We start from the raw sequence: 27,667 nt of genomic DNA on the forward strand, positions 1-27,667 counted from the left end.
AAATATCCACGTACTGAATTACCTGCTCTCTGCGCTTGACTCCTCCACTCACCATCGTTAGAAATTGTAACAGTTACTATGTGATTCCATATGTGTTATTTCATCGTTTTGATGTCTTCACTATTATTCTACAAGGTAGAAAATAATAAAAATAAAGAAAAACCCTTGAATGAGTAGGTGTGTTCAAACTTTTGAATGGTACTGTTAATACTGTATTCTGGTCATGGTGATGGTTCAACCTCTATAACTACTGCTGTACACACCTTTTCTATTCACATACTGCCCATACTGTCTATACACACCATTCACATACATACAGTACAGTATATATTTATAATCCAGACTCTGGTCTGGAAGTTAAATTCCTGCAATTGTATCCATTTTGCCATGGGGTTTTGTGCTGTGTATTTAAATACTGTGTTCTCGACATAGCTAATTCTAATATTTCTACTACAGTATATTGCATTTTAGTTACACTGTTTATACATACTGCATATTTATTTATATACCGGATTCTTGACATAGCTCACTAATATATATACTGCTGTACATATCCTTCATAGTATATCTTGTGTAAATTCATCCGGTGTATATACAATTGAAGTCGAAAGTTTACATACACTTAGGTTGGAGTCATTAAAACTAGTTTTTCAACCACTCCACAAATTTCTTGTTAACAAACTATAGTTTTGGCAAGTTGGTTAGGACATCTACTTTGTGCATGACACAGGTCATTTTTCCAACAATTGTTTACAGATGTCACGACTTCGGCTCCTCTCCTTGTTCGGGCAGCATTCGGCGGTCGACATCACCGGCTTTCTAGCCATCGCCGCTCCATTTCCTATTTATCCATTTGTTTGGTCTTGTTCCCTGCACACCTGTTTTTCATTCCCCAATCACACTACATGTATTTATTCCTCTGTTCCCCCTCATATCGTTGTGTGAAATTGTTTTGTGTTACGTGTCAATTTTGACACACTTGACTGATATTAGTTTATTCCGTGTTTTGTCACGGGGTATGTTTATTTGTTTGAACAATATTATTGTGACTGTTTGCACGATTTGCACTTTTGCCTATTGGCTGTTGTGGCTGTTGGTTTCTCCGGCCTCAATAAAATGTGCGCCTGTTCACAACTCCTTGCTCTCCTGCACCTGACTCCACTCCCAATATGCACACCATTGACAACAGACAGATTATTTCACTTATAATTCCCTGTATCACAATTCCAGTGGGTCAGAAGCTTACATACACTAAGATGACTGTGCCTTTAAATAGCTTGGAAAATTCCAGAAAATTATGTCATGGCTTTAGAAACTTCTGATTGGCTAATTGACATCATTTGAGTTAGTAGAAGGTGTACCTGTGGATGTATTTTAAGGCCTAACTTCAAACTCAGTGCCTCCTTGCTTGACATTTAAAAAAATCAAAAGAAATCAGCCAAGACCTCAGAAAATAAATTGCAGTCCTCCACAAGTCTGGGTCATCCTTTGGTGCAATTTCCAAACGCCTGAAGGTACCACGTTCATCTGTAACAATAGTACGCAAGAATAAACAAGTATAAACACCATGGGTCCACGAAGCCGTCATACCGCTCTGGAAGGAGACACGTTCTGTCTCCTAGAGATGAACGTACTTTGATGCGAAAAGTGCAAATCAATTCCAGAGCAACAGCAAAGGACTTTGTAAAGATGCTGGAGGAGACAGGTACAAAAGTATCTATATGCACAGTAAAACAAGTTCTATAATCGACATAACCTGAAAGGACGCTCAGCAAGGAAAAAGCCACTTCTCCAAAACCCGCCATAAAAAAGCCAGACTACGGTTTGCAACTGCACATGGGGACAAAGATCATACTTTTTGGAGAAATGTCCTCTGGTCTGATGAAACAAAAATAGAACTGTTGGCCATAATGACCATTGTTATGTTTGGAGGAAAAAGGGGGAGGCTTGGAAGTCGAAGAACATCCCAACCATGAAGCACGGGGGTGGCAGCATCATGATGTGGGGGTGCTTTGCTGCAAGAGGGACTGGTGCACTTCACAAAATAGATGGCATCATGAGAAAGGAAAATTGTGTGGATATATTGAAGCAACATCTCAAGACATTAGTCAGGAAGTTAAAGCTTGGTCGCAAATGTTTCTTCCAAATGGATAATGACCCCAAGCATAATTCCAAAGTTGTGGCAAAATTGCTGAAGGACAACAAAGTCAAGGTATTGGAGTGGCCATCACAAAGGCCTGACCTCATTCCTATCAAAATTTTTTGTGCAGAACTGAAAAAGCTTGTGCGAGCAAGGAGGACTACAAACCTGACTCAGTTACACCAGCTCTGTCAGGAGGAATGGGCCAAAATTCACCAAACGTATTGTAGGATGCTTGTGTTTGACCCAAGTTCAACAATTTAAAGGCAACGCTACCAAATACTAACTGAGCATGTGTAAACTTCTTACCCACTGGGAATGTGATGAAAGAAATAAAAGCTGAAATAGATCATTCTCTCTACTCTTATTCTGACATTTCACATTCTTAAAATAAAGTGGTGATCCTAACTGACCTAAGAAAGGGAATTTTTACTAGGAATAAATGTCAGGAATTGTGAAAAACTGAGTTTCGATGTATTTGGCTAAGGTGTATACAAACTTCCGACTTCAACTGTAGATACATTTGGATTACTGTTACCAGGGATTACTGTTACCAACTTTCACTAGAGATGGGAGGGGACACCCCACATTCTGAAATTGCATTTTTGTCTCCCCTAGTTTTATCCTTGGAATATGGTACAAAGCGAGCCAAAAGTGTACTTTAGGGCCATGCGGACGCCTCAGAGTGGTAGGTAGGCTGTTTGGAGTGTTTATCCGACTGGATTAAAAAAAAAATCATAATAAAAAATAATGTCCCCCCACTTCTAAAACCATAGTTGCACCCCTGTCTGTTACAGTGCTATTTGAGTTGTTAATAGCATTTTGCTGTTCCCGCTATAACATCTGCTAAACTGTGTACGCGACCAATAAACTTTGATTTGATTTGCTTGTGTGCTGATTGACACCTTACTACCTAGAAACACATTGGTGGCTCAGCTCAGCTTTAGTTTGTGTTGTGTTCTGTTGTGTTGCATGGCAAAGTTGTGGAAATTATAATGTCATATTAGGGGTGGCAGGTAGCCTAGTGGTTAGAGTGTTGGGTCAGTCACCGAAAGGTTGCTGGATTAAATCCCTGAGCTGACAAGGTGAACATTTTGCCCCTGAATAAGGCAGTTAACTGTTCCCCACTGTTCCCCAGTAGGCTGTCATTCTAAATAAGAATTTGTTCTTAACTGACTTGCCTAGTTAAATAAAAGTTCAGATTTAGTCATTAGATTTAGTTTAGTTTAGATTTAGATTTAGTTCAAGCCACCTGGGAGACACACCAAACATGTGGAAGAAGGTGCTCTGGTCAGATGAAACCAAAATTGAACTTTTTGGCAACAATGCAAAACGTTATGTTTGGCGTAAAAGCAACACAGCTGAACACACCATCCCCACTGTCAAACATGGTGGTGGCAGCATCATGGTTTGGGCCTGCTTTTCTTCAGCAGGGACAGGGAAGATGGTTAAAATTGATGGGAAGATGGATGGAGCCAAATACAGGACCATTCTGGAAGAACACCTGATGGAGTCTGCAAAAGACCTGAGACTGGGACGGAGATTTGTCTTCCAACAAGACAATGATCCAAAACATAAAGCAAAATCTACAATGGAATGGTTCAAAAATAAACATATCCAGGTGTTAGAATGGCCAAGTCAAAGTCCAGACCTGAATCCAATCGAGAATCTGTGGAAAGAACTGAAAACTGCTGTTCACAAATGCTCTCCATCCAACCTCACTGAGCTCGAGCTGTTTTGCAAGGAGGAATGGGAAAAAATTTCAGTCTCTCGATGTGCAAAACTGATAGAGACATACCCCAAGCGACTTACAGCTGTAATCGCAGCAAAAGGTGGCGCTACAAAGTATTAACCTAAGGGGGCTGAATAATTTTGCACGCCCAATTTTTCAGTTTTTGATTTGTTAAAAAAGTTTGAAATATCCAATAAATGTCGTTCCACTTCATGATTGTGTCCCACTTGTTGTTGATTCTTCACAAAAAAATACAGTTTTATATCTTTATGTTTGAAGCCTGAAATGTGGCAAAAGGTTGCAAAGTTCAAGGGGGCCGAATACTTTCGCAAGGCACTGTATATAAGTATTCAGACCCTTTGCTATGAGACTCGTAATTGAGCTCAGGTGCATCCTGTTTCCATTGATCATCCTTGAGATGTTTCTACAACTTGATTGGAGTCCACCTGTGGTATATTCAATTGATTGGACATGATTTGGAAAGGCACACAACTGTATATATATGGTCCCAATGTTGATCACGCATGTCAGTGCAAAAACCAAGCCATGAGGTCGAAGGAATTGTCCATAGAGATCTGAGACAGGATGGTGTCGAGCCACAGATCTGGGGAAGGGTGCCAAAAAATGTCTGCAGCATTGAAGGTCCACGAGAACACAGTGGCCTCCATCGTTCTTAAATGGAAGAATTTTGGAACCACCAAGACTCTTCCTAGAGCAGGCTGCCTGGCCAAACTGAGCTATCAGGGGGAGAAGGGCCTTTGTCAGGGAGGTGACTAAGAACCCGATGGTCACTCTGACAGATCTCCAGAGTTCCTCTGTAGTGATGGGAGAACCTTCCAAAATGACGACCATCTCTGCAGCACTCCACCAATCAGGCCTTTATGGTAGAGCTGCCAAATGGAAGTCACTCCTTAGTAAAAGGCACATGACAGTATGCTTGGAGTTTGCCAAAATGCACCTAAAGGACACTCAGACCATGAGAAACAAGATTATCTGGTCTGATGAAACCAAGATTGAACTCTTTGGCCTGAATGCCAAGCATCACGTCTGGAGGAAACCTGGCATATCCCTACGGTGAAGCATGGTGGTGGCAGCATCATGCTGTGGGGATGTTTTTCAGCGGCAGCGACTGGGAGACTAGTCAGGATCCAGGGAAAAATGAACGGAGCAAAGTACAGAGATTCTTGATGAAAACCTGCTCCAGAGCGCTCAGGACCTCTGACTGGGGCGAATGTTCCCCTTACAACATGACAACGACGCTCATCACACAGCCAAGACAACACAGGAGTGGCTTCGAGACAAGTCTCTGAATGTCCTTGAGTGGCCAAGCCAGAGCCTGTACTTGAACCTGATTGAACACCTCCGGAGAACCCTGAAAATAGCTGTGCAGCAATGCTCCCCATCCAACCTTGATCTGCAGAGAAGAATGAGATAAACTCAAATACAGGTGTTTCAAGCTTGTAGTGACATACCCAATAAGACTTGAGGCTGTAATCGCTGCCAAAGGTGCTTCAACAAAAAACTGAGTAAAGAGTCTGAATACTTATATAAATGTCATATTTCAGTTTTTTACTTTTAAGAAATTAGCTAAACATTTCTAAAAACCTGTAAATGCTTTGTCATTATTAGGTATTGTGTGTTGATCGATAAGGGGGAAAACAATCGTATGTAATATTATGAGGATCATGAGGGAAAATGTATTCTACAATAGATATTTTCTATTTATATGTGATATTCCCATCAATGCTTTTAATTACTTATAACCTCAAAATGTTCTTACACTTTTGTAATGTTTTGTTTTGTGATCATAGGGCAGAGCAAGGATAACGTCAGAGGTCGTTCCTGCACTGCTAGCAGCTGATTGGAGAATGAATGTGCGTAAGCTACTGTATCCGTTTGAATCACTTTCATTAGGGGACTTTTATTTTGATGGCGAACCGAAAATTCCACTATTGTGGCTAGCTTCACACAGGCACTGCCATACAGGAGTAGAAGATCCACCGGAGAGAAACGCACGAACGGAGACGGGGATTGTTCATAAATATCAACCAAAAACTCTGAGAAGTGAACTTTACGTTTCTATATAGGATTTTTGTTTTCCATTCTCTCGCAATGGAATGTCTAAATGTAAGTATCGATCTAGGCTATTTTGTAAAAAATTATGAAGTGCAATCATTTAAAATGTTGAACTTTATTTATTATGTTTTAGGCTACTTTGATATATTTATTTCATAATGAAAATAACGGGAGACAAGTTGAAATAATAGATATAGTAGGCCTAAATAATTAGGATAAAACAACATTCAGGCATCCAGGCACAGTTTAGTCCAAGAAAATTGGCGTTCCAAAGCCAGTGCGTTTTTGCTCTGCAAAACAAAAGCTGACCTGTGACTCAATGCAAAATTGCACCACAAATGTAGATCCATTTAGAAACAATGATGAGACATTGTAGTTATTGGCTGGGTTAGCCTGCTAATCATGGAGGTGGGAGAGCAGCTGCAGGCTCAGACTGGCATTATGTGATTATTTTCATATCAAACGTGCATAGAACTGTTGAGAGATGTGTTTAACTACTCAGATGTATTTATTTTACATTCTGTTTTTGTACTGTTTTAGTCAACTGTGTTTTCAGCTGTATGTAATTTTCAGTCCGACATTAATTTGCTTGATAATTATTGGAAAGATAGGATGAGAAGTGACAAAATTTGATGGGGGAAAATACCTTGTGTGAGCTTTAGTATAATAAGCACAGGCGCATGCAAATCACTCATGAAAATCCAGGCTTACTCCAATGACTGGTTTGTGCGATAATGCAGATATAATGTATAACTGTGTTATAATGCAGCGTAAGACTTGTCATAAGCATGCATCACACCTTATAATGTCTCCTCATTTCATAATGATTCAGACTCAATTATTCTGACTCAGTTAAAATGTTATTTGTTGTTATTCGCAACAAGCAACCTGGTCTCAGAAAAAGACGTGTAATATGGTACTTCTTCCAAGATGTATAAGAAGGTACATAATCCAATTCGTATGTATATTGTATAACCAAATAAGACGTAAGACACTATATGTCCTGTAATTCGGATATTGTACGACCACTATTCCATTTATAATATGATGTAATGTACATCACACTAAATGGGGTGTCACAAATTTACATATAGAATAATACGAATTGCCCTGAGACCCCACTATACTCACTGAATTGTACTATGTGAATCATTTTAGAATATGAGATCTTCAAAAACAATCCAAAATAGGCAACTTATTCTATTGAGATTTAGGCAAAGGGAGATAAATATATTCAGTAGGGGTTGAGGATTTCTTGCAACAACAAAAAAAATCTGGATGGATAGCACCCGTTGGTACGCTACAAAACTCATCCTTGCTGAACTGCGTGGGCCCGAAGGTTGTCTGTTTGTGGGAGGACCCTAGACTTTCGAGCTTTCGAGAAACAGCAATTATCTGTGTATAATTTGAAGACTTGCTACCGTGTGCTTGTGACTGAGTAGACAGATGGTCATTTGCATACTAACTCTCCCTAGTCATTTGACCGGCATAGTTTGAAGATCCATACTGTCAGAGATGAGTTGGACAATGATTGATAATTACATTAAAAGTGTATATATTGACAGAGCTTGGATTTTTTTTAGCTAGAGTACATTGTTTGTTGTGTTTCCGCCCTAGAGCATTCTAATGAAATAATGAAAAGAGATGGGGTGACACTCAACTTAAATATGCCATCTTTAATCTCTTGTTTCCATTTATAGTATACTCTGAGAAATCATGTGTTTGTTAAGTGAACAATGTTTCTTGGCAAATGTAACTGCCACCGATATATTTCAGTTATAACCACTACTCAAATCCCTCTTTTGTCTTTGGTTTTGGTTATGTGACCAGATAATTGAAATAACTCTGGTCAGCGGGCATAATGCATTATAACTTGTTGTAAGTATGTATGAGCCCGTATCATGTTTAATTACGCAGTCATAACATGCTATGCCTTACTCAATATGGCTGATTATTCAGGATTATTGTGAAATAATGCTAAGACATCATAAGGGGTCATATATGCTTACGTCAATAATGCATAATGCATAATTATTAATGCACCATAATTCATTATATCATTTGTCTTTAAGTAAAGTGTTAGAGGCCAATATCAAGAAAAGGAAACATCACCCAATAGAGGGGTCTACCGATTTTCCTCTGTAAAAGTCAGATAGTTTAGGCCACACTTCGTGTATAACATACCCTTGGTTTCCTCGGCTTAGCTATAGTACGTGAAACTCACCCGAGGATGTTGCTTTCATTTCACTAAACGACCTTCATGTCTAGCAAGCCTTATTGTACAAGGAAGTCTTCTGGCCTCTGATTCCCTGACATTGAAACATCATCTGTGTCCAAAATGGCACCCTATTCCCTATATAGTGCGCTACTTTTGACCAGGGCTCTGGTCAAAGTAGTGCACTATATAGGGAATATGATGCCATTTGGGAAGTAGCCATCCCCTAACAGCCAAGAGGAAATAGATGTGCTGATGGAAACTGAAGACCCCATAGGACCTGGGTGGAAAGGCACAGACAGAGCACAGGAGGCTTGCGTGCTTATAAACAAAGCATGAGGGATTCTGTTCCTAAGCATATTCCTTAGAGTTGAACAATGCACTCTATGAGACGGTCTGTTTATCCGCTCCGCAATGATATGACGGTACAATGTTTCATGTCACTATGTTATTTGTGTGGAATGATAAATTGACATATTAGTATTTTTTTTTTATATATCTTTTAGGTTATAGGTTATTAATGTCGATTACATCGTATTTTAAGTGACCCAAATGATCATTACAAGTTGATAAGCAGGTATGTGTGATAACCTATCTACTGTTATACTATACCTGTCACGCCCTGATCTGTTTCACTTGTCCTTGTGCTTGTCCCCATCCGGAACAATGGACGGTTACGGGAACATAAGACTCACTCACTCACTCGCTCACTCAAGGATCCCACCTTGCATCTGGTGAACTCTGGAATTCCCCGAGAGGATCCGAGGTTAGCCGAGTTCCTCCAAGATCCCCCGAAGACAGCCGAGTTGCCTCTTCCCGAGCCGATGCAGCTCGGCAGGGCTAGGCTGCCTCCAGTCGAACGCGTACACGGACTGAATACCCAGAGTTGTCTGTATTGCGGTACTGTCGGTCATTATGTGTCTACCTGTCTCTTCAAGAGACCCAGCTCATTCGTTGGAGTGAGTACTCTGGTGGGTCTTAAGGATACATGTTATTATCCCCTTACTTGCCCCCCTCTTCATGCCACCCTACGGTGGGGTCGACCAGTCCAAGTCTCTCCAGGTACTCATAGACTCGGGGGCCGGTGTGAGAGTCATGGACTGGCGTCCGAGCTGGGCATCCCCACTCAACCCCTCTTCATTCCCATGGGTGTTAGAGCGCTCTATATGCCGGGTCACCCACCAGACCACCCCTGTCAACCTACGAGTGTTGGGGAACCACAGCGAGATGATCCAATTCCTGCTGGTTGAGTCTCCGCAGGTTCCCGTGGTATTGGGATTCTCTTGGCTCCAGCGATACAATCCCTCCATTGACTGTGCAACTGGTGCTATCATGGGCTGGAGCCCATCCTGCCACACTAATAACTTGAAGTCAGCTCTGCCTGCCCCGGGACGTCCTGGGTGCTTGGAAATTTTCCCAGGCCACTCCTCTACCGCAGCACTGACCGGTATCCAAGAAGGTCAAGCCTGAGGCGCTGGCACTCCGCTATAGTGCCGCGGCTACTGGCCCAGAAGCCGATACCTTTCCCCCCCGCTCCAAGATCATTAGCCACTCTGCTGTTCGTCCTCTGTTGCCCCGTACCCTCTGTATTTTCCCTACCTTTTCTGTGTCCAGAGTTAAAATCATGACTAACTGCCCCTAGTCTCCTGTTTCCAGGCCCATCCCTCTCCCTCGTCTCATCGACAGCAGCTCGGCGTACATGGTGAGACGCCTCCTGAAGGTTCGACCTCGGGGCAGGGGATTCCAGTACCTGGTTGACTGGGGGGTTATGGCCCGGAGGAGAGGTGCTGGGTCTTCGTTAGGGACGTCCTGGACCCAGGCCTCATCTCTCTGAGTGCCGGCACCCCACTCAACCAGGTATGCGCCCAGGTAGGACGCCAGGTGGGGGGGGGGGGGTTACTGTCATGCCCTGGTCTTAATATTTTGTGTTTTCTTCATTATTTTGGTCAGGCCAGGGTGTGACATGGGTTATTTATGTGGTGTGTTTTGTCTTGGTTTTTTTGTAGGTCATGGGATTGTGGTTAGTGGGGTTGTCTAGAATAGTCTATGGCTGCCTGGAGTGGTTCTCAATCAGAGGCAGGTGTTTATCGTTGTCTCTGATTGGGAACCATATTTAGGCAGCCATATTCTTTGAGTGTTTCGTGGGTGATTGTTCCTGTCTCTGTGTTTGTTTGCACCAGATAAGGCTGTTTAGGTTTTCCACGTTTATTGTTTTTTGTATTCATTTGTTCATGTGTACTATTTCGTATTAAAAGAACCATGGACACTTACCACACCACATATTGGTCCTCCGATCCTTTTCGCCTCTCCTCTTCGGAAGAAGAAAGAAGGGAAATCCCTAACAGTGCTTGTCTCCATCCCCCTCCGGGTGTTGCCCAACTTACCCGTTATCCCCTGTGTATTTATACATGTGTTTTCTGTCTGTCTGTTGCCAGTTCGTCTTGTTTGTTCAAGCCTACCAGTATTTTGTCTCAGCTCCTGTTTTTCCCTAGTCTCTCTTTTTCCCGTCCTCCTGGTTTTTGATCTTTGCCTGTTCTGACCCTGTACCCGCCCGCCTGACCACTGTCTGTCTCTGACCCTGAGCCTGCCTGCCGTCCTGTACCTTGGCCTCTGCTCTGGTTTTACCTTGATTCCTGATAGTACCAATACTGTGTTCTAGCCCTTGTCATTCTGATGTCTTTTCTATTTTCTTTTCTATTTTAAGTAAATTCTGAGCACCATTTGTGTGCCACTTTCATTTGTATCAAAGTGTTTGGAAATTATACCTCATTACATGGAGTAGAATATTTGGTCCACTTGACTCATAGCCATACTTCTTGCCCAACTCTCCTTCATGCAGATCATACATATTCAAACTTTCAATATCGGACCATCAAATCATCTTATCAGAGTTAGATAGCAACCTAAACGTTTATCAGCTGTCTTTATAGATTACTACAGTAAGTTACCTGCCTTAGGCAGATACAGTTGCGGCCAAATATATTGGCACCCTTGCACTGTACTTAAATAATTCCCTATTTCTAAAATAAGCTGAAATAAAATGTTTAAAAAAATAGTCTCTACACCTTGTTATTGGATTTTCAACATTGCAGAACCAATTTTATTTGTGTAAACTTAAATGTACAATTGTAACTTAGAACATAAAGACAAATGGCATGGCCCAAATTATTGGTACCTAGGAGCTAGCTACTTGGACGCCTTGTTCAGGGGTAGAACGACAGATTGTTACCTTGTCAGCTCGGGGATTCGATCCAGCAACCTTTACAGTTACTGGCCCAATGCTCTAACCACTAGGCTACCTGCTACTCCCGAGGAAGGTTGCGGTGAGGAAGACCCCATTGCTGACGAAGACACAAGAAAGCCTGATTGAACTTCTCATAAACCCACCTAAACAAGCCTAAATCCCGGGGGAAATGTTCTGTGGACCAATGAAACAAAATTATATTGCTCTTTGGCAATACATATCAGTGCTGTGTTTAGTGACGACCAAATGAAGCATTCAATGAAAAGAACACCCTCCCTCCAATCAAAGATGGGGGAGGGTTGATAATGCTGTGGGGTTGCCCATAAGATGCGTCTCAATTGAAGGTTGTGGGTATTCCAACAGGACAATGACCCCAAACACACATAAAAAAGCACCCAGAAATGGTTCAAGACTAGATGCTGGATTGCTCTGGAGTGACCAGCGAAGAGTCCAGATCTGAATTACATCCAAAACCTATGGCGCGATCTGAAAACAGCAGTTGGTGGAGGGCACCCCTCAAAACATTGAAGAATCAGATCAGTTTGCTGCTAAAAAGTTGCCCAAATTGCCAGTAGAAAGGTCCAGCAAGCGCATTGATGGTTATAAAAAGCATTTGTCTGCAGTTATCTTGGCCGTTGGCTGTGCAACCAAGTACACGTTCCCGGGGAGTCAATAATTTGTGATAGCTCCCTTTTTTTTCAATTTTCCCCTAAAATGACATACCCAAATCTAACTGCCTGTAGCTCAGGCCCTGAAACAAGGATATGCATATTATTGGTACCATTTGAAGGAAACACTTTGAAGTTTGTGTAAACGTGAATTGAATGTAGGATAATATAACACAATAGATCTGGTAGAAGAAAATACAAAGAAAAAAACAACAGTTTTTTTCTACCATCTTTGAAATTCAACAGAAAAGTCCCAAATCTAGCCATCACTCTGAGCAAACTACATGCCATTTAGTATGAAGTCACCCAGGTGCATTTGGGCAAATCGTGAAGGAGACATTTACATTCACATTACATTTTTCTGCAAGAATATCGTAAAATCTGTATTCTTGGACTTTGATTTAGCTTTTCCAGTATTAGTAGCCATATTATAAGTTCAATATTTGCAAAACACCCAGTTTTCATAACTTCATAACTCTCCATATTATTATAATTTTTATCCAAAAGGAAAAGGCTTGATGTCGCACAAGGTTAGCAGCAACATTTTGCAACAGATACCCCCGTAAAGCCCAGCTCATTTGGCTATCTAGCTAGCTTTGCTTGACCCCGATTGGTGCTTATTTGACAAAGTCAATCAAGTGAAGACCGCCCACATCATTGGCGTGCCATGAAGGCGTCGCTCTCTAACCACATTTGGTGTCCTATAGGATATACTATACTCCTAATGTTATAGTGAAGTATGGTTATATTCTAGGATCTCTGAGGAATAAATACGAACGTGATTTGAATGGTTGAAACAACGTTTAGGGTTAGATTTTCAAGGCTTCCTTTCTTTGCAAATTGAATGAGTGGAAATACAAAATGGATTGTGCATGCTATATGGACTTTTTTAGGATATGAAAAAGGAATTTATCTAACAAAATGACACTTCACGTTATCTCTGGGACCCTTTGGATGATAAATCAGAGCAAGATGTCAGAATGTAAGGACACATTTCACCTTCAGAGGCGAATTTATCAAACCTATCGCTGTGAAATCTGTGAAATCTGTTACTCTATTCAGAATTACACGTTGCCATCCATTGTATCGCTTAACAGCAACAAGTTGTCTAAAGCAGAGACAGACTGGCACCCAGGCTGGCTTTCAAATGGTACAACAGTCAATCAGTGAATGGGATGAGAACAGCTGATATTGGTCTTGTTTAAATGAGAAAAAACATTGAATTGGAATTTCAGTTAAGTGAATTAACTGAATTGAAGTGGAACTGACCCCAACCGTGTTGTTTGTCCCTCTCAGGACGGGTGTCCCAAGACCCACGAGGAGGACATCATGGACATCCCCTTGGATGACCCCGAGGCCAACAAGGCTGCTGCCAAGATCCAGGCCAGCTTCCGTGGTCACATGACTCGCAAGAAAATGAAGGAAGACAAACCCAGGGAGGAGGTGAAAGCTTAAGCAGAATTAGGTTGGCAAAAAGCTGGTAACTTTTCCAGAATTCCCAGAATATTCTGGAAACCCTGGGAATTCTGGGAAAGTTGCCAGAATTTTGTAGAATCAGAAATAAAAACTGTAATTGCCATCAACAATGTTGACAGAAATTTGTATGGGTGTAGTACAAGTTGTGGAAAGACAGCACAAGAGCTGTAAGAGAGAGGGATAAGGTTAAGAACTTTGGTCTTAGGAGGGAAACTGAGGGTGTATTATGATTTAGGATACTAGGTGTATGTCACGCGTATGTCATATGTCACTACTTCACAAGAGAGAAAAGGAAAGGGGGATACCTAGTCAGTTGTACAAGCGAATGCATTCAACTGAAATGTGTCTTCCATTTAACCCCACTCCTCTGAATCAGGCACTTATATTTCTAATCAAAATGTGTTTTTTGGCAGAAATGCCTTCTGGAACGTGTGAACGTTCATGTGCCTTAATAACAAACTTGCCATCTGTAAATACAAATAAAATTGTTAAATTACGAGCCTAGATTGTTTAGCCACGGAAAAATACAGGAACCTTCCCGCTAGCCATGATTGGCTGAGATAATGGATGAGCTGGAAATGCCGAGAGATGAGTTTGGATTGGTCTGCCATGTAGCATGCTTCTGTCTATAACATGAGCTGGTCAGTATGTCTAGGTAATACTTTCTAACGCTGCAAAAGTGTTGGTCTCCACTTTCTGGAGGACTGAGTTTTGAAAACATCGGAATGCCCGGTGGAAGCAGAGTATGATAGCTAAGGAGTTGGAGAAAATTCAGCGGTTTGATTGCAAATATGCAGAGGGAGTTGAAAAGAGAACGCACAGAAGACTGTTGTATAAAACACCTATCTCCGAATTACATCTTCAAACTAAGGCCAACCATGGCATCCGTGACAAAGAGGGAGAAGCATCCGTCCATGTATATGGGTAAGATAGTCTAGCTAGCTACATTTTCAGATATTATACGTTTCTAATTTTGTCAGAAAGTTAAAGCGTACTGTTAGCTAGCTAGCTAAAGCTAGCTGGCTGGCTCGCTAGCTAACGTTACTTGTATGATCTGTGTAGTAATATTATTCATATCTCAGAGGCAATTGCATTGCTAGTTATAGCCTAAAGTTAGCTAGCTAGCTAACAATGAAGCTGGTTGGTTAGCTACCTGCAGATTCATGCAGGGTAGTAATATTATGAGTTGGTTCATTGTTTAGGCCTGATAAGCCAACATCAGTGCATAACCTCACTAATGCTCTTGTGGCTGAATGGAAGCAAATCCCCGCAGCAATGTTCCAACATTTAGTGTAAAGTCTTCCCAGAAGAGTGGAGGCTGTTATAAAAGCAACAGGGGGACCAACTCCATATTAATGCCCATCATTTGTTAATGAGATGTTCAATGAGCAGGTGTCCACATGCTTTTGGTCATGCACTGAATCATAGTGCAGTGTCAGTACCAAACATTTATACACAATTTAATATTGATACACAATGGCCATGGCCATATTACTAACTATTACCCTAAGCATTACTCTTACTCTTTCTATTACTATTACTTTTACTAGAGTGATGCACCCACGTAATGCACCCATTATTTTAGAGGGGGCACAATGTATGTGAAAGTGCTTTTTTCCTGCAATCTAGTTCCATAATCATTATATACTGTATGTCTATGTTTCTGCATAAGTTATTTAAGCATACCTCTGTTCAGTTATAATTTTAATGAGGGTGTCATTTGACTGTAAATCACTCATCTCAATTTACTGCACTAACATGGCTTCCAAATTACAACACGGTACATGTGATCATAACACACATCATCAATACAGGCACATACCAGTCACACACTGATATGTTTCTGTCTTTGTGCTTGTCTCCACCCCCCTCCAGGTGTCACCCATCTTCCCCATTACCCCCAGTGTATTTATACCAGTGTTCTGTGTTTGTCTGTTGCCAGTTCATTTTGTTTCGTGAAACCTACCAGTGGTTTTCCCCTTGCTCCTGTCTGTTCTAGTCCCTGTTTTCTAGTTTTTCCCGGTTTTGACAATTCTGCCTGTCCTGACCCTGAACCTGCCTGCCGTTCTATACCTTGCCACACCAGACTGGATTATTGACCCTGAGACTGCCTGCCATTCTCGACCTTTTGCACCCTATCTGGATTACTGACCTCTGACTGCCCTTTCTCAGAGGTACTACTCCGCCTCGGGGATGATTGTACTCTGTTGTGTCCGGACACCAAGGCTATGGAGACCTACAATGAGGACCCCCTAGCTGCAGGGTTCATCCGTACTTCTGCCTCCCCCACCAGCGACGGGTTCTTTGTGGAAAAGAAGGACAAAACCCTGCACCCGTGCATCGACTACCGGGGTCTCAATGACAACATGGTGAAGAACCGCTACCCCACTACCTCTCATCTCTTCGGCCTTCGAGCTGCTCCAGGGGGTCACCGTGTTCTCCAAGCTGGACCTACGGAATGCCTACCACCTGGTGCGGATACGGGAAGGGGACGAGTGGAAACTGCCTTCAACACGGCCAGTGGTCACTAAGAGTATCTGGTCATGCCATTTGGTTTTACCAACGCCCCTGCTGTGTTCCAGGCTATGGTTAATGATGTTCTCCATGACATGTTGAACCGGTTCGTCTTCGTTAACATCAATGACATCCTCGTCTTCTCCCACTCCATCCAAGAACACGTGCTTCACGTCTGACAGGTTCGCCAATGTCTCCTGGAGCACCAGCTTTTTGTAAAAGCAGAGAAGTGCAAATTCCATCACTCCATCATCCCTTTCTGGGTTACAACATAGCTGCAAGGAGTGTACTGCTGGATCCCGGGAAGGTGAGAGTGGTGGTGGATTGGCCCCAGCCTACATCCAGAGTACAGCTGCAACGTGCCTGGGATTCGTCAACTTTTATCACTGCTTTATCCGCGACTACAGCAACCTGGCTTCCCCCCTGTCTGCACTCACCTCTCCCAAGGTTCGGTTCACGTGGTCCCCAGCTGCTGACCGGGCATTACAGGATCTCAAACACCACAGCTCCCATCTTGGTTCATCCTGACCCGTCCCTCCTGTTTGTGATGGAGGACGATGCTTCGGATTTCAGAGTGGGGGCTGTCCTGTCCCAGCGATCTGACATGGACCTCAAGTTACATCCCTGTGCCTTCTTCTCCCACTGCCTCAACACCCCGGAGAGGAACTGTGATGTGGGGAATTGTGAGCTTCTCGTGGTGAAGATGGCATTGGCGGAGTGAAGGCACTGGCTGGATGGGGCGAAACATCCGTTCATTGTGTGGACGAACCTGGAATATCTCCACGCCTCAATTCCAGGCAAGCTAAGTGGGTCCTGCTGTTCACCCGGTTCAACTTCACCCTCTCATACCAGCCGGGATCCAAGAATGTCAAGCTGGATGCGCTGTCACGCCGCTATAGCCCCACGGGTATAACCTCGGGAACCTGAGACCATCCTTCCCACCTCATGCCTGGCAACGGCAGGAGAATAGGAAGCAGGTTTGTGAGGCGCAGCGTTCCCAGCCGCACCCCGGGTCTCCCCCTGTCTGATGGCAACACCACCATCCTGACTGTAGTGGACTGTTTTTCCAAAGCTGCCATCTGCCAAAGAGACGACCCAGCTCACGGTTCAGCACGTCTTCCAGATCCATGGACTCCAACTGAACTGGGGTCCTCAGACCTCTTCCCGTTTCTGGCAGGTGTTCTGCACTCATTGGATCGTCGGCCAGCCTGTCCTCCGGGTTCCACCCCCAGTCCAATGGCCAGTTGGAGCAAGCCAACCAAGACCTAGAGATGACTTTGCGCTGCCTGGTCTCCGCCAACCCCACCACCTGGAGCCAGCAACTAGTGTGGGTCGAATATGCCCGCAACACCCTTCCTTGCTCTGCCACGGGTCCGTTGCCCTTTGAGTGTTCCCTGGGGTATCAGCACCCGCTCTTCCCTGAGCAAGATTAAGAGGTCGGCATACCTTCGGCCCAGATGTTGTCTGCTTCTGTAGCCATACCTGGAAGAGAGCCCGGTCGGTCCTTCTCAGGTATCATTTTTTCCCCCCTTGCTCCTGTCTGTTCTAGTTCCTGTTTTCTAGTTTTTCCCGGTTTTCGTCCATTCTGCCTGCCCTGATCCTGCCTGTTGTTCTGTACCTTGCCACACCACACTGAATTGACCCCTGCCTGCTCTGACCCTGAGACTGCCTGCTGTTCTGGCCCTTTTGCACCCTATCTGGATTAATGACCTCTACCTGCCCTTGACTTGTCGTTTGCCTGCCACTGTACTAGTAATAAACTTTTGTTACTCCGACACTGTCTGCATCTGGGTCTTACATGAAACATGATACATATCATGGCATCATAAGTAATACATAAATATGATTATCATAAGGTGCCAGATTACATTTAAACCAATTATTTTTTGCATATCTAAGCATACCTGGGGCGGCAGGTAGCCAAGTGGTTAGAGCGTTTGTCATGTACTGTCATGTTGTGTCTTGTCTCTGTCCTTTCCCTTCACCCTGTCTCCCTCTGCTGGTCGTTGTTAGGTTACCTTTTCTCCCCCTCTTTCCCCCAGCTGTGCCTTGTCTCCTCCTAACCACCTCGTCACCCCTTTTCCCACCTGTTCCCTTTTTCCCTCTGATTAGGTCCCTATATCTCTCTCTGTTTCTGCTCCTGTCTTTGTCGGATTCTTGTTTGTTGTGTTTCATGCCTGAACCAGACTGTCGTCATGTTTGCTGTAACCTTGTCTTGTCCTGTCGGAATCTGCCGGTCCGTCTGAGCCTACCTATGTTTGGTAATTAAAGAAGCTCTGTTTAAGTTAATTCGCTTTTGGGTCCTCATTCACGCACCGTAACAGAAGAATCCGACCAAGAATGGACCCAGCGACTTCGGATCCTCTCCACTCAGCCGTCGGGATCCAGGGAGCGATGCTAGGCAGACACGAGCAGGAAGTGTCTGCTGCTCGACATGCCGTTGAGACCCTGGCCACCCAAGTCTCCAACCTCACAGAACAGGTTCACCATCTCCGCCTCGATCCACCGGCCACTTCCAGGGCTTTCGAATCTCCGGAGCCCAGAATCAATAACCCGCCGTGTTACTCTGGGGAGCCCACTGAATGCCGCTCGTTCCTCACCCAGTGTGATATTGTGTTTTCTCTCCAGCCCAACACTTACTCCAGGAGCACTGCTCGTGTCGCCTACGTCATATCTCTCCTTATTGGACGGGCTCGTGAGTGGGGCACGGCAATCTGGGAGGCAAGGGCTGAGTGTACTAACCAGTATCAGGACTTTAAGGAGGAGATGATACGGGTTTTTGATCGATCTGTTTTTGGGGAGGAGGCTTCCAGGGCCCTGTCTTCCCTATGTCAAGGTAATCGATCCATAACAGACTACTCTATTGAGTTTCGCACTCTTGCTGCCTCCAGTGGCTGGAACGAGCCGGCTTTGCTCGCTCGTTTTCTGGAGGGTCTCCGCGCAGAGGTAAAGGATGAGATTCTCTCCCGGGAGGTTCCTTCCAGCGTGGATTCCTTGATTGAACTCGCTATTCGCATTGAGCGACGGGTTGATCTTCGTCACCGAGCTCGTGGAAAGGAGCTCGCGTTCTCCGTTGCCCCCCTCTCCGCATCACTACCATCTTCCTCTGCCGGCTCGGGTGCTGAGCCCATGCAGCTGGGAGGTATCCGCATCTCGACTAAGGAGAGGGAACGGAGAATCACCAACCGCCTCTGTCTCTATTGCGGTTCCGCTGGTCATTTTGTCACTTCATGTCCAGTAAAAGGCCAGAGCTCGTCAGTAAGCGGAGGGCTACTGGTGAGCGCTACTACTCCTGTCTCTCCTTCAAGATCCTGCACTACCTTGTCGGTCCATCTACGCTGGACCGGTTCGTCAGCTTCCTGCAGTGCCTTAATAGACTCTGGGGCGGAGGGCTGTTTTATGGACGAGACCTGGGCTCGGGAACATGACATTCCTCTCAGACAGTTAAAGGAGCCCACGGCCTTGTTCGCCCTGGATGGTAGTCCTCTCCCCAGGATTCAGCGTGAGACGCTACCTTTAACCCTCACTGTTTCTGGTAATCATAGTGAAACCATTTCTTTTTTAATTTTTCGTTCACCTTTTACACCTGTTGTTTTGGGCCATCCCTGGCTAGTTTGTCATAATCCTTCCATTAATTGGTCTAGTAATTCTATCCTCTCCTGGAACGTCTCTTGTCATGTGAAATGTTTAATGTCTGCTATCCCTCCTGTTTCCTCTGTCTCTTCTTCACAGGAGGAGCCTGGTGATTTGACAGGGGTGCCGGAGGAATATCACGATCTGCGCACGGTGTTCAGTCGGTCCAGGGCCACCTCTCTTCCTCCACACCGGTCGTATGATTGTAGTATTGATCTCCTTCCGGGAACCACCCCCCCCCCCCCGGGGTAGACTATACTCTCTGTCGGCTCCCGAACATAAGGCTCTCGAAGATTATTTGTCTGTAGCTCTTGACGCCGGTACCATAGTCCCCTCCTCCTCTCCCGCCGGAGCGGGGTTTTTTTTTGTCAAGAAGAAGGACGGGTCTCTGCGCCCCTGCATAGATTATCGAGGGCTGAATGACATAACAGTGAAGAATCGTTATCCGCTTCCTCTTATGTCTTCAGCCTTCGAGATCCTGCAGGGAGCCAGGTTTTTCACTAAGTTGGACCTTCGTAACGCTTACCATCTCGTGCGCATCAGGGAGGGGGACGAGTGGAAGACGGCGTTTAACACTCCGTTAGGGCACTTTGAATACCGGGTTCTTCCTTTCGGCCTCGCTAACGCTCCAGCTGTCTTTCAGGCATTAGTCAATGATGTCCTGAGAGACATGCTGAACATCTTTGTTTTCGTTTACCTTGACGATATCCTGATTTTTTCACCGTCACTCCAGATTCATGTTCAGCACGTTCGACGTGTCCTCCAGCGCCTTTTAGAGAATTGTCTTTTTGTGAAGGCTGAGAAGTGCACTTTTCATGCCTCCTCCGTCACATTTCTCGGTTCTGTTATTTCCGCTGAAGGCATTAAGATGGATCCCGCTAAGGTCCAAGCTGTCATTGATTGGCCCGTCCCTAAGTCACGCGTCGAGCTGCAGCGCTTTCTCGGCTTCGCGAACTTCTATCGTCGTTTCATCCGTAATTTCGGTCAGGTGGCAGCTCCTCTCACAGCCCTTACTTCTGTCAAGACGTGCTTTAAGTGGTCCGTTTCCGCCCAGGGAGCTTTTGATCTCCTCAAGAATTGTTTTACATCCGCTCCTATCCTTGTTACACCTGACGTCTCTAGACAGTTCGTTGTCGAGGTTGACGCGTCAGAGGTGGGCGTGGGAGCCATTCTTTCTCAGCGCTCCCTCTCTGACGACAAGGTCCACCCATGCGCGTATTTTTCTCATCGCCTGTCGCCGTCGGAACGTAACTATGATGTGGGTAACCGCGAACTGCTCGCCATCCGGTTAGCCCTAGGCGAATGGCGACAGTGGTTGGAGGGGGCAACCGTTCCTTTTGTCGTTTGGACTGACCATAGGAACCTTGAGTACATCCGTTCTGCCAAACGACTTAATGCGCGTCAGGCGCGTTGGGCGCTGTTTTTCGCTCGTTTCGAGTTCGTGATTTCTTATCGTCCGGGCTCTAAGAACACCAAGCCTGATGCTTTGTCTCGTCTCTTCAGTTCTTCAGTAGCCTCCACTGACCCCGAGGGGATTCTCCCTCAGGGGCGTGTTGTCGGGTTGACTGTCTGGGGAATTGAGAGGCAGGTAAAGCAAGCGCTCACTCACACTCCGTCGCCGCGCGCTTGTCCTAGGAACCTTCTTTTCGTTCCCGTTCCTACTCGTCTGGCCGTTCTTCAGTGGGCTCACTCTGCCAAGTTAGCCGGCCACCCTGGCATTCGGGGTACGCTTGCTTCCATTCGCCAGCGTTTTTGGTGGCCCACCCGGGAGCATGACACGCGTCGTTTCGTGGCTGCTTGTTCGGTCTGCGCGCAGACTAAGTCCGGTAACTCTCCTCCTGCCGGCCGTCTCAGGCCGCTTCCTATTCCCTCTCGACCGTGGTCTCACATCGCCTTAGATTTTGTCACCGGACTGCCTTCGTCAGCGGGGAAGACTGTTATTCTTACGGTTGTCGATAGGTTCTCTAAGGCGGCTCATTTCATTCCCCTTGCTAAGCTTCCTTCTGCTAAAGAGACGGCACAAATCATCATCGAGAATGTTTTCAGAATTCATGGCCTTCCGTCAGACGTCGTTTCGGACAGAGGTCCGCAATTCACGTCTCAATTTTGGAGGGAGTTTTGCTGTTTGATTGGGGCTTCCGTCAGTCTCTCTTCCGGCTTTCACCCCCAGTCTAACGGTCAAGCAGAACGGGCCAATCAGACTATTGGTCGCATCTTACGCAGTCTTTCTTTTCGCAACCCTGCGTCTTGGTCAGAACAGCTCCCCTGGGCAGAATACGCCCACAACTCGCTTCCTTCGTCTGCGACCGGGCTATCTCCCTTTCAGAGTAGCCTCGGGTACCAGCCTCCGCTGTTCTCATCTCAGTTCGCCGAGTCCAGCGTCCCCTCCGCTCAGGCTTTTGTCCAACGTTGCGAGCGCACCTGGAAGAGGGTCAGGTCTGCACTTTGCCGTTATAGGACGCAGACTGTGAGGGCTGCTAATAAGCGTAGAACTAAGAGTCCTAGATATTGTCGCGGTCAGAGAGTTTGGCTCTCCACTCAGAACCTTCCCCTTAAGACGGCTTCTCGCAAGTTGACCCCGCGGTTCATTGGTCCGTTCCGTATTTCTCGGGTCATTAATCCTGTCGCAGTTCGACTTCTTCTTCCGCGATACCTTCGTCGCGTCCACCCGGTCTTCCATGTCTCCTGCATCAAGCCCGTCCTTCGCGCCCCCGCTCGTCTTCCCCCCCCCCCCCCCATCCTTGTCGAGGGCGCACCCATCTACAGGGTCCGTAGAATTTTGGACATGCGTCCTCGGGGCCGTGGTCACCAGTACCTCGTAGATTGGGAGGGGTACGGTCCTGAGGAGAGGAGTTGGGTTCCCTCTCGGGACGTGCTGGACCGTGCGCTGATCGAGGATTTCCTCCGTTGCCGCCAGGTTTCCTCCTCGAGTGCGCCAGGAGGCGCTCGGTGAGTGGGGGGGTACTGTCATGTACTGTCATGTTGTGTCTTGTCTCTGTCCTTTCCCTTCACCCTGTCTCCCTCTGCTGGTCGTTGTTAGGTTACCTTTTCTCCCCCTCTTTCCCCCAGCTGTGCCTTGTCTCCTCCTAACCACCTCGTCACCCCTTTTCCCACCTGTTCCCTTTTTCCCTCTGATTAGGTCCCTATATCTCTCTCTGTTTCTGCTCCTGTCTTTGTCGGATTCTTGTTTGTTGTGTTTCATGCCTGAACCAGACTGTCGTCATGTTTGCTGTAACCTTGTCTTGTCCTGTCGGAATCTGCCGGTCCGTCTGAGCCTACCTATGTTTGGTAATTAAAGAAGCTCTGTTTAAGTTAATTCGCTTTTGGGTCCTCATTCACGCACCGTAACAGCGTTGGATGAGCAACCGAAAGGTTGCGAGATCAAATCCCTGAGCCGACAAGGTAAAATTCTGTCGTTCTGCCCCTGAACAAGGCAGTTAACCCATTGTTCCTAGGCTGTCATTGAAAATAAGCATTTGTTCTTAACTGACTTGCCTAGTTAAATAAAGGTATAAAATAAATATCCCTTAAACTGTCTGTATCCTCCAGACTGGTGGTTATTTTTTCTAACAAAGGAAATATGCTTCTCTGCTAAAATTTGGGTAAAAGATGGAAAGGAATGTGAGTCTTATTTAGTAATTGTTTGCTTTTCTAAAGTCTAGCAACCTTGCCAGCTAAGATAGTTAGACACGCTACTCTAACTTGATTGAGAACCTGAAATGGCTTGGTAGCTAGTTTGGGAAACTATCTAGCTGGCAAGTTAAAGCCATCTTCATGAAATTGCTAGGTGGCTAGTATTACAGAAACAGCAAAACATTTTAATTGTATTTATTCATCAAGAAGGACTCAATAGGCTACATAGCTTGATCAAATAATTTTACAAATATACCTCCTGCAAGTCCTGCTCATCACTGGCAGCTCAAATCAAATCAAACGCTGTGTGTGTCACTACACTCTCCTCCTCACTGATGATACTGTCTGCACGCACTAACTAGTGTCTAACGTCCTGCCTAATATATCTTTGCTATGTGGTGCACCTTGGAAGGAACCACTTCCTTAGGGAGAAGGGGGGGGGGGGTACTCTTTGCCTGGTCAGGTCAGTGTGCCTCCTCCTCTAAATACATATGACAGATCTTTCTATAAATAATTATGATAAAACGTGGACTTAAAAATAAAGTTTAATATTTCATTTAACATCAGAAAAATTACAAAACAGGGAAAATCTGAGGGGGCATGTGCCCTTGTGCCCGCTATGGGCATGACACATCTACTGTGTGTTCCACAAGGAATCAGTAACCCAGCCAGCCTCCTATCACCAATCCCCAGATGGGGAAAAAAAGCTTTCCAAGCGATGCAGACTTAATTGCGTGTTGCTAGGCAATAATTCAGTTAATGTCATGAGAGTGCAAGATCTCCACTGAGTAATGAACGCTCACACCAGTCACATACTGTATATTTGAAGACAACGAGGAGTTTTGCACATACAGTATTTTCTATCATTTAAGTTATAGCATCATGTCTGACAGTTTTTCAGAATATTATTTACTTCAAAACATTTGATAAGACCCCATGATGGTTAGGTATAATAGAGTGTATATTTAGTATATCATTTTCTTTGGACGTCCTGCACTTTTGGTGTCATAATGTCCTCTCATAACTTTTAGCAATACAGATTTAAAGGTGCGCGTCTGGGATTGACCTCTGTCATTCATGTTCAAAAAAGCTTCATTTTCTTCTTTGTTTCTAGCTTTCTGTCTTTCTTTTGTTTCTTTCTCATCATCCAGTGAACCTTTTAAAAGCTGTCTTTTAGATCGCCATCATTATGCTAATGAGTTTGACCCATTCACCCTGTGATGCCGTGTGTGTGTGTGTGTGTGTGTGTGTGTGTGTGTGTGTGTGTGTGTGTGTGTGTGTGTGTGTGTGTGTGTGCGCATGCTTTTCAGAAGCGACAGGAGCAGAAGTAGAGGAAAGAGAAAGGTTCCTGTACTGTGAGGTAGCGGATCCTGGCAGAAACACGCACGCTACTGCAATATCAAGACCTGTTATCATGAAGAGAAAAAATTTCACCGTACCACACAAATAGAACTAACTAGATGTAGGTTTGGTGTACCTGATCAGTGAACTCTCTCCTTCTCACTAACACACATACACTCACACACACTCTCTTGTTCACAAACACACTCCCCTTCCTCCACTAGTATCAGGGTAAATGTCTGTGACCCAAAATAATATTTCACGCCATGATTTTTTTTGTTTTTGTAAACAAAACAAGTGCACTCAAGTGAAACGTATGTTTTGATGGATTTGAAGGGTGACGTGGGACTTTGCTCCTTCCAGAGCAAGTGTAATGACAAGGTGGACAGTTGATTTGGGAAATGTATATTTGTGCTCACTTAACTGGCTATATAATCATATACATTTTACAATATAAAAGTAACTTTCTTTGTGTGTGTTTTGTGTCACTCTAATAAAGTGACATTGATTGAAGTAGAATTGATAGAACTGCTCAGGATGTGACATATTGATTTATGTTAATGTTTCGTTATTTATGGGGATATGACCCAATGGCACCATTTTCTTTGTACTTTTTTCTTTGACTTTGTTTCTTTGGTTGTCCCTGATATATATATATATATATATATATATATATATATATATATATATATATATATATATATTCATTAAAAGTAAAGTATCTACATGGTTAAATAAAAACAGACAAGTGTGAAAGTCTGTATGGTGTTTGGCTGGTTTGATAGCTGTGAAAACCAAATAAATAGAGGAATAATGATTGAAGCAAGTTTGTTACCTTCTTCTTGCCGTAGGCCCTTAACAGCTTGATTTCCTTTCCTTGAGTTGTGGCTAATCAATCTTTTAAATCTAGCAAATTTGTCTCCCATGTAGAACTGATGCTGGTTAAAAAATGTATACAGTGAAATGCACTCGCTATGTTCAGTCTTGCAGAATAACACATCAGAACACCTTTACACTGCATGTTGGAATTCATCCGTTTGGAAAGCTTTTAGGAGGATTTCGCTCCTACTGCAACAAAGGTTTGTACACCCGCCCACCCTTTTATTTTCTCACTGTCTCTCTTTATCTCTATTTTCTCCTGTCTCTCGCGCTCACACACACACACACATAGACGCCCCTCCCCCAAACACACACATACTGTATGTACATCACAGGAGGTTGGTGGCACCTTTAATTGGGGAAGACGGGCTCATGGTAATGGCTGGTGCAGAATAGGTGGAACAAATACATCAAACACACATCCTCCCATCAGCAACCTACGCTGATGTACATGAGAACAGCAGCACCATGCACATTCCCTAAGCAAATGCACACTGTGTGTAACTTTATACCAGCAGCTCTCATGTTTTAATTACTATGCACAAATCACAATGGTAAAGGGAGGACAAGGGAAACTGGAGCGTGTGGTAATTATCTTGTCCTGTTTTCTCTCCTGACAGTAGCTACCTCAGTTATATTTAACGCCAGCTAAAAGGGCAAAGGCTGAAGCACGCTACCGATACAGGATTCATACGTTAGCCACATCAGCAACTGTTAAGTGAGACAGATCATTTCGGTGCTTTTGATTGGGGTGGTGGTGGTGGTTGCTATGTAGATGTTAGAGTGGGTGGTTGATAGTTGTCAAAAAAAAAGCCAAGTTGCTGTGTATTTTATTGCTATTTCTTTTGGTGTTGCCATCTCAGTCAAGGAGTGCTTGGCTGTACAAATTGTGACTTAGCTTTGCAACCGTTTCTTTGCTCATTCTCGAGGATAAGAACAGTTTGCTGGTGATTGCCTCAACTGTTTCCTTTTCTGAACTGAAACCCCCTCCATGAAATAGACACTGTAGCGTATAGCCGCAGACTAAGCAGCACCACATATTCATTCAAATATCCTCATTACTAACTATAGCACATGTAGCCAGTTTTCCCATTTGAATTTGAACCCTCAACCTCAGGCACCGAGATAGCAAAGACACAACAGCCCCAGCCGTACGGCATGGAGCCACAGATCAGATATTTTTATGTTGCTCTTCTTGAAGTTGAACCCTCCTGTGTAGACTTGCACCCGGGTCGCTCTGAGCCCAACGGGCCGCCCACGTAGGCTCCCACTCACACTGCCATGGAGTGGGAATCAGCTCTGGGATGCTAATGCAGACTCAACTCACCGAGGTGAGAGTTATGAAAGATTCATTTTTCAGAGGGTTTCCAATAGCAACCCACCACAGCCACTGTTATTTTACTCCTCCTCTGGTCTTGTCGGTTTGAAACACGGCACTAGGAGTTGTGGAGAACGAGTGAGTATAGCTCATGTTTTGTGAATTAACACGCAGTTTAAAGAGAGTCATCGTAGCACAATTTCTGAGGTGTGGTCGGGCATATGAAGGTATTATGAAGGTTGAGGTGAGCATTGAGAGGAGCAGGGGGGAATGAGTGGATCAACACAATGGCACCCTTACCATAGAGCCTTAAAATGTTTGACAGTAGCATTGAACAGTACAATGGTTCCCAATGGATGTGTGTATTAAGCCTAATGAAAAAGTAAAGACATTTATCAAAATAGATAACGTGGGGTTTGAGCTAGGCCAGATGGCATCTCTGGGATACTTTATAATGGTGTCCCCTCTCAGGTCTCACTCACCCACTACCACAAATGGGAAGAGCCTGTCAATGGCTACAGTAGGCAGGGCACTTGAAGCATGTTAAAACACAGACAAGCACTGACACAGCCAAACACACTCCTGTGCAGAGTATCTGCAGGAGTTAGCATGGGGGTGGGGTGTAATGGAATTGAATTGTACCACTCCAGGTTGGGAGACAGCACATAATGGAAATGGAACCGTTTACAATAGAGTACTCATTAAAAAGCACCACAACCTACAAAATCCGAATCTAAGCCCCTTATAGGCGAGGCTACTAAGTGCACACAAAGTACTGTGTCATATTCACTGGGAACT

General features: G+C 44.6%; 1 protein-coding gene across 1 annotated transcript; it reads left to right on the forward strand.

Moving 5' to 3' along the window:
- Window positions 1-5,843: 5,843 nt before the first annotated feature.
- nrgna (neurogranin (protein kinase C substrate, RC3) a) lies at window positions 5,844-25,488 on the forward strand. The gene is made up of 3 exons (XM_021623920.2): window positions 5,844-5,999; window positions 13,372-13,518; window positions 24,642-25,488. The coding sequence occupies exons 1-3, from the start codon at window positions 5,985-5,987 to the stop codon at window positions 24,660-24,662; spliced, it is 183 nt and encodes a 60-aa protein (XP_021479595.1). The 5' UTR covers window positions 5,844-5,984; the 3' UTR covers window positions 24,663-25,488.
- The last annotated feature ends 2,179 nt before the right edge of the window (window positions 25,489-27,667 follow it).

Source organism: Oncorhynchus mykiss, chromosome 12 (assembly GCF_013265735.2).
Source record: "Oncorhynchus mykiss isolate Arlee chromosome 12, USDA_OmykA_1.1, whole genome shotgun sequence".
In the NCBI taxonomy this organism is placed as follows: domain Eukaryota; kingdom Metazoa; phylum Chordata; class Actinopteri; order Salmoniformes; family Salmonidae; genus Oncorhynchus; species Oncorhynchus mykiss.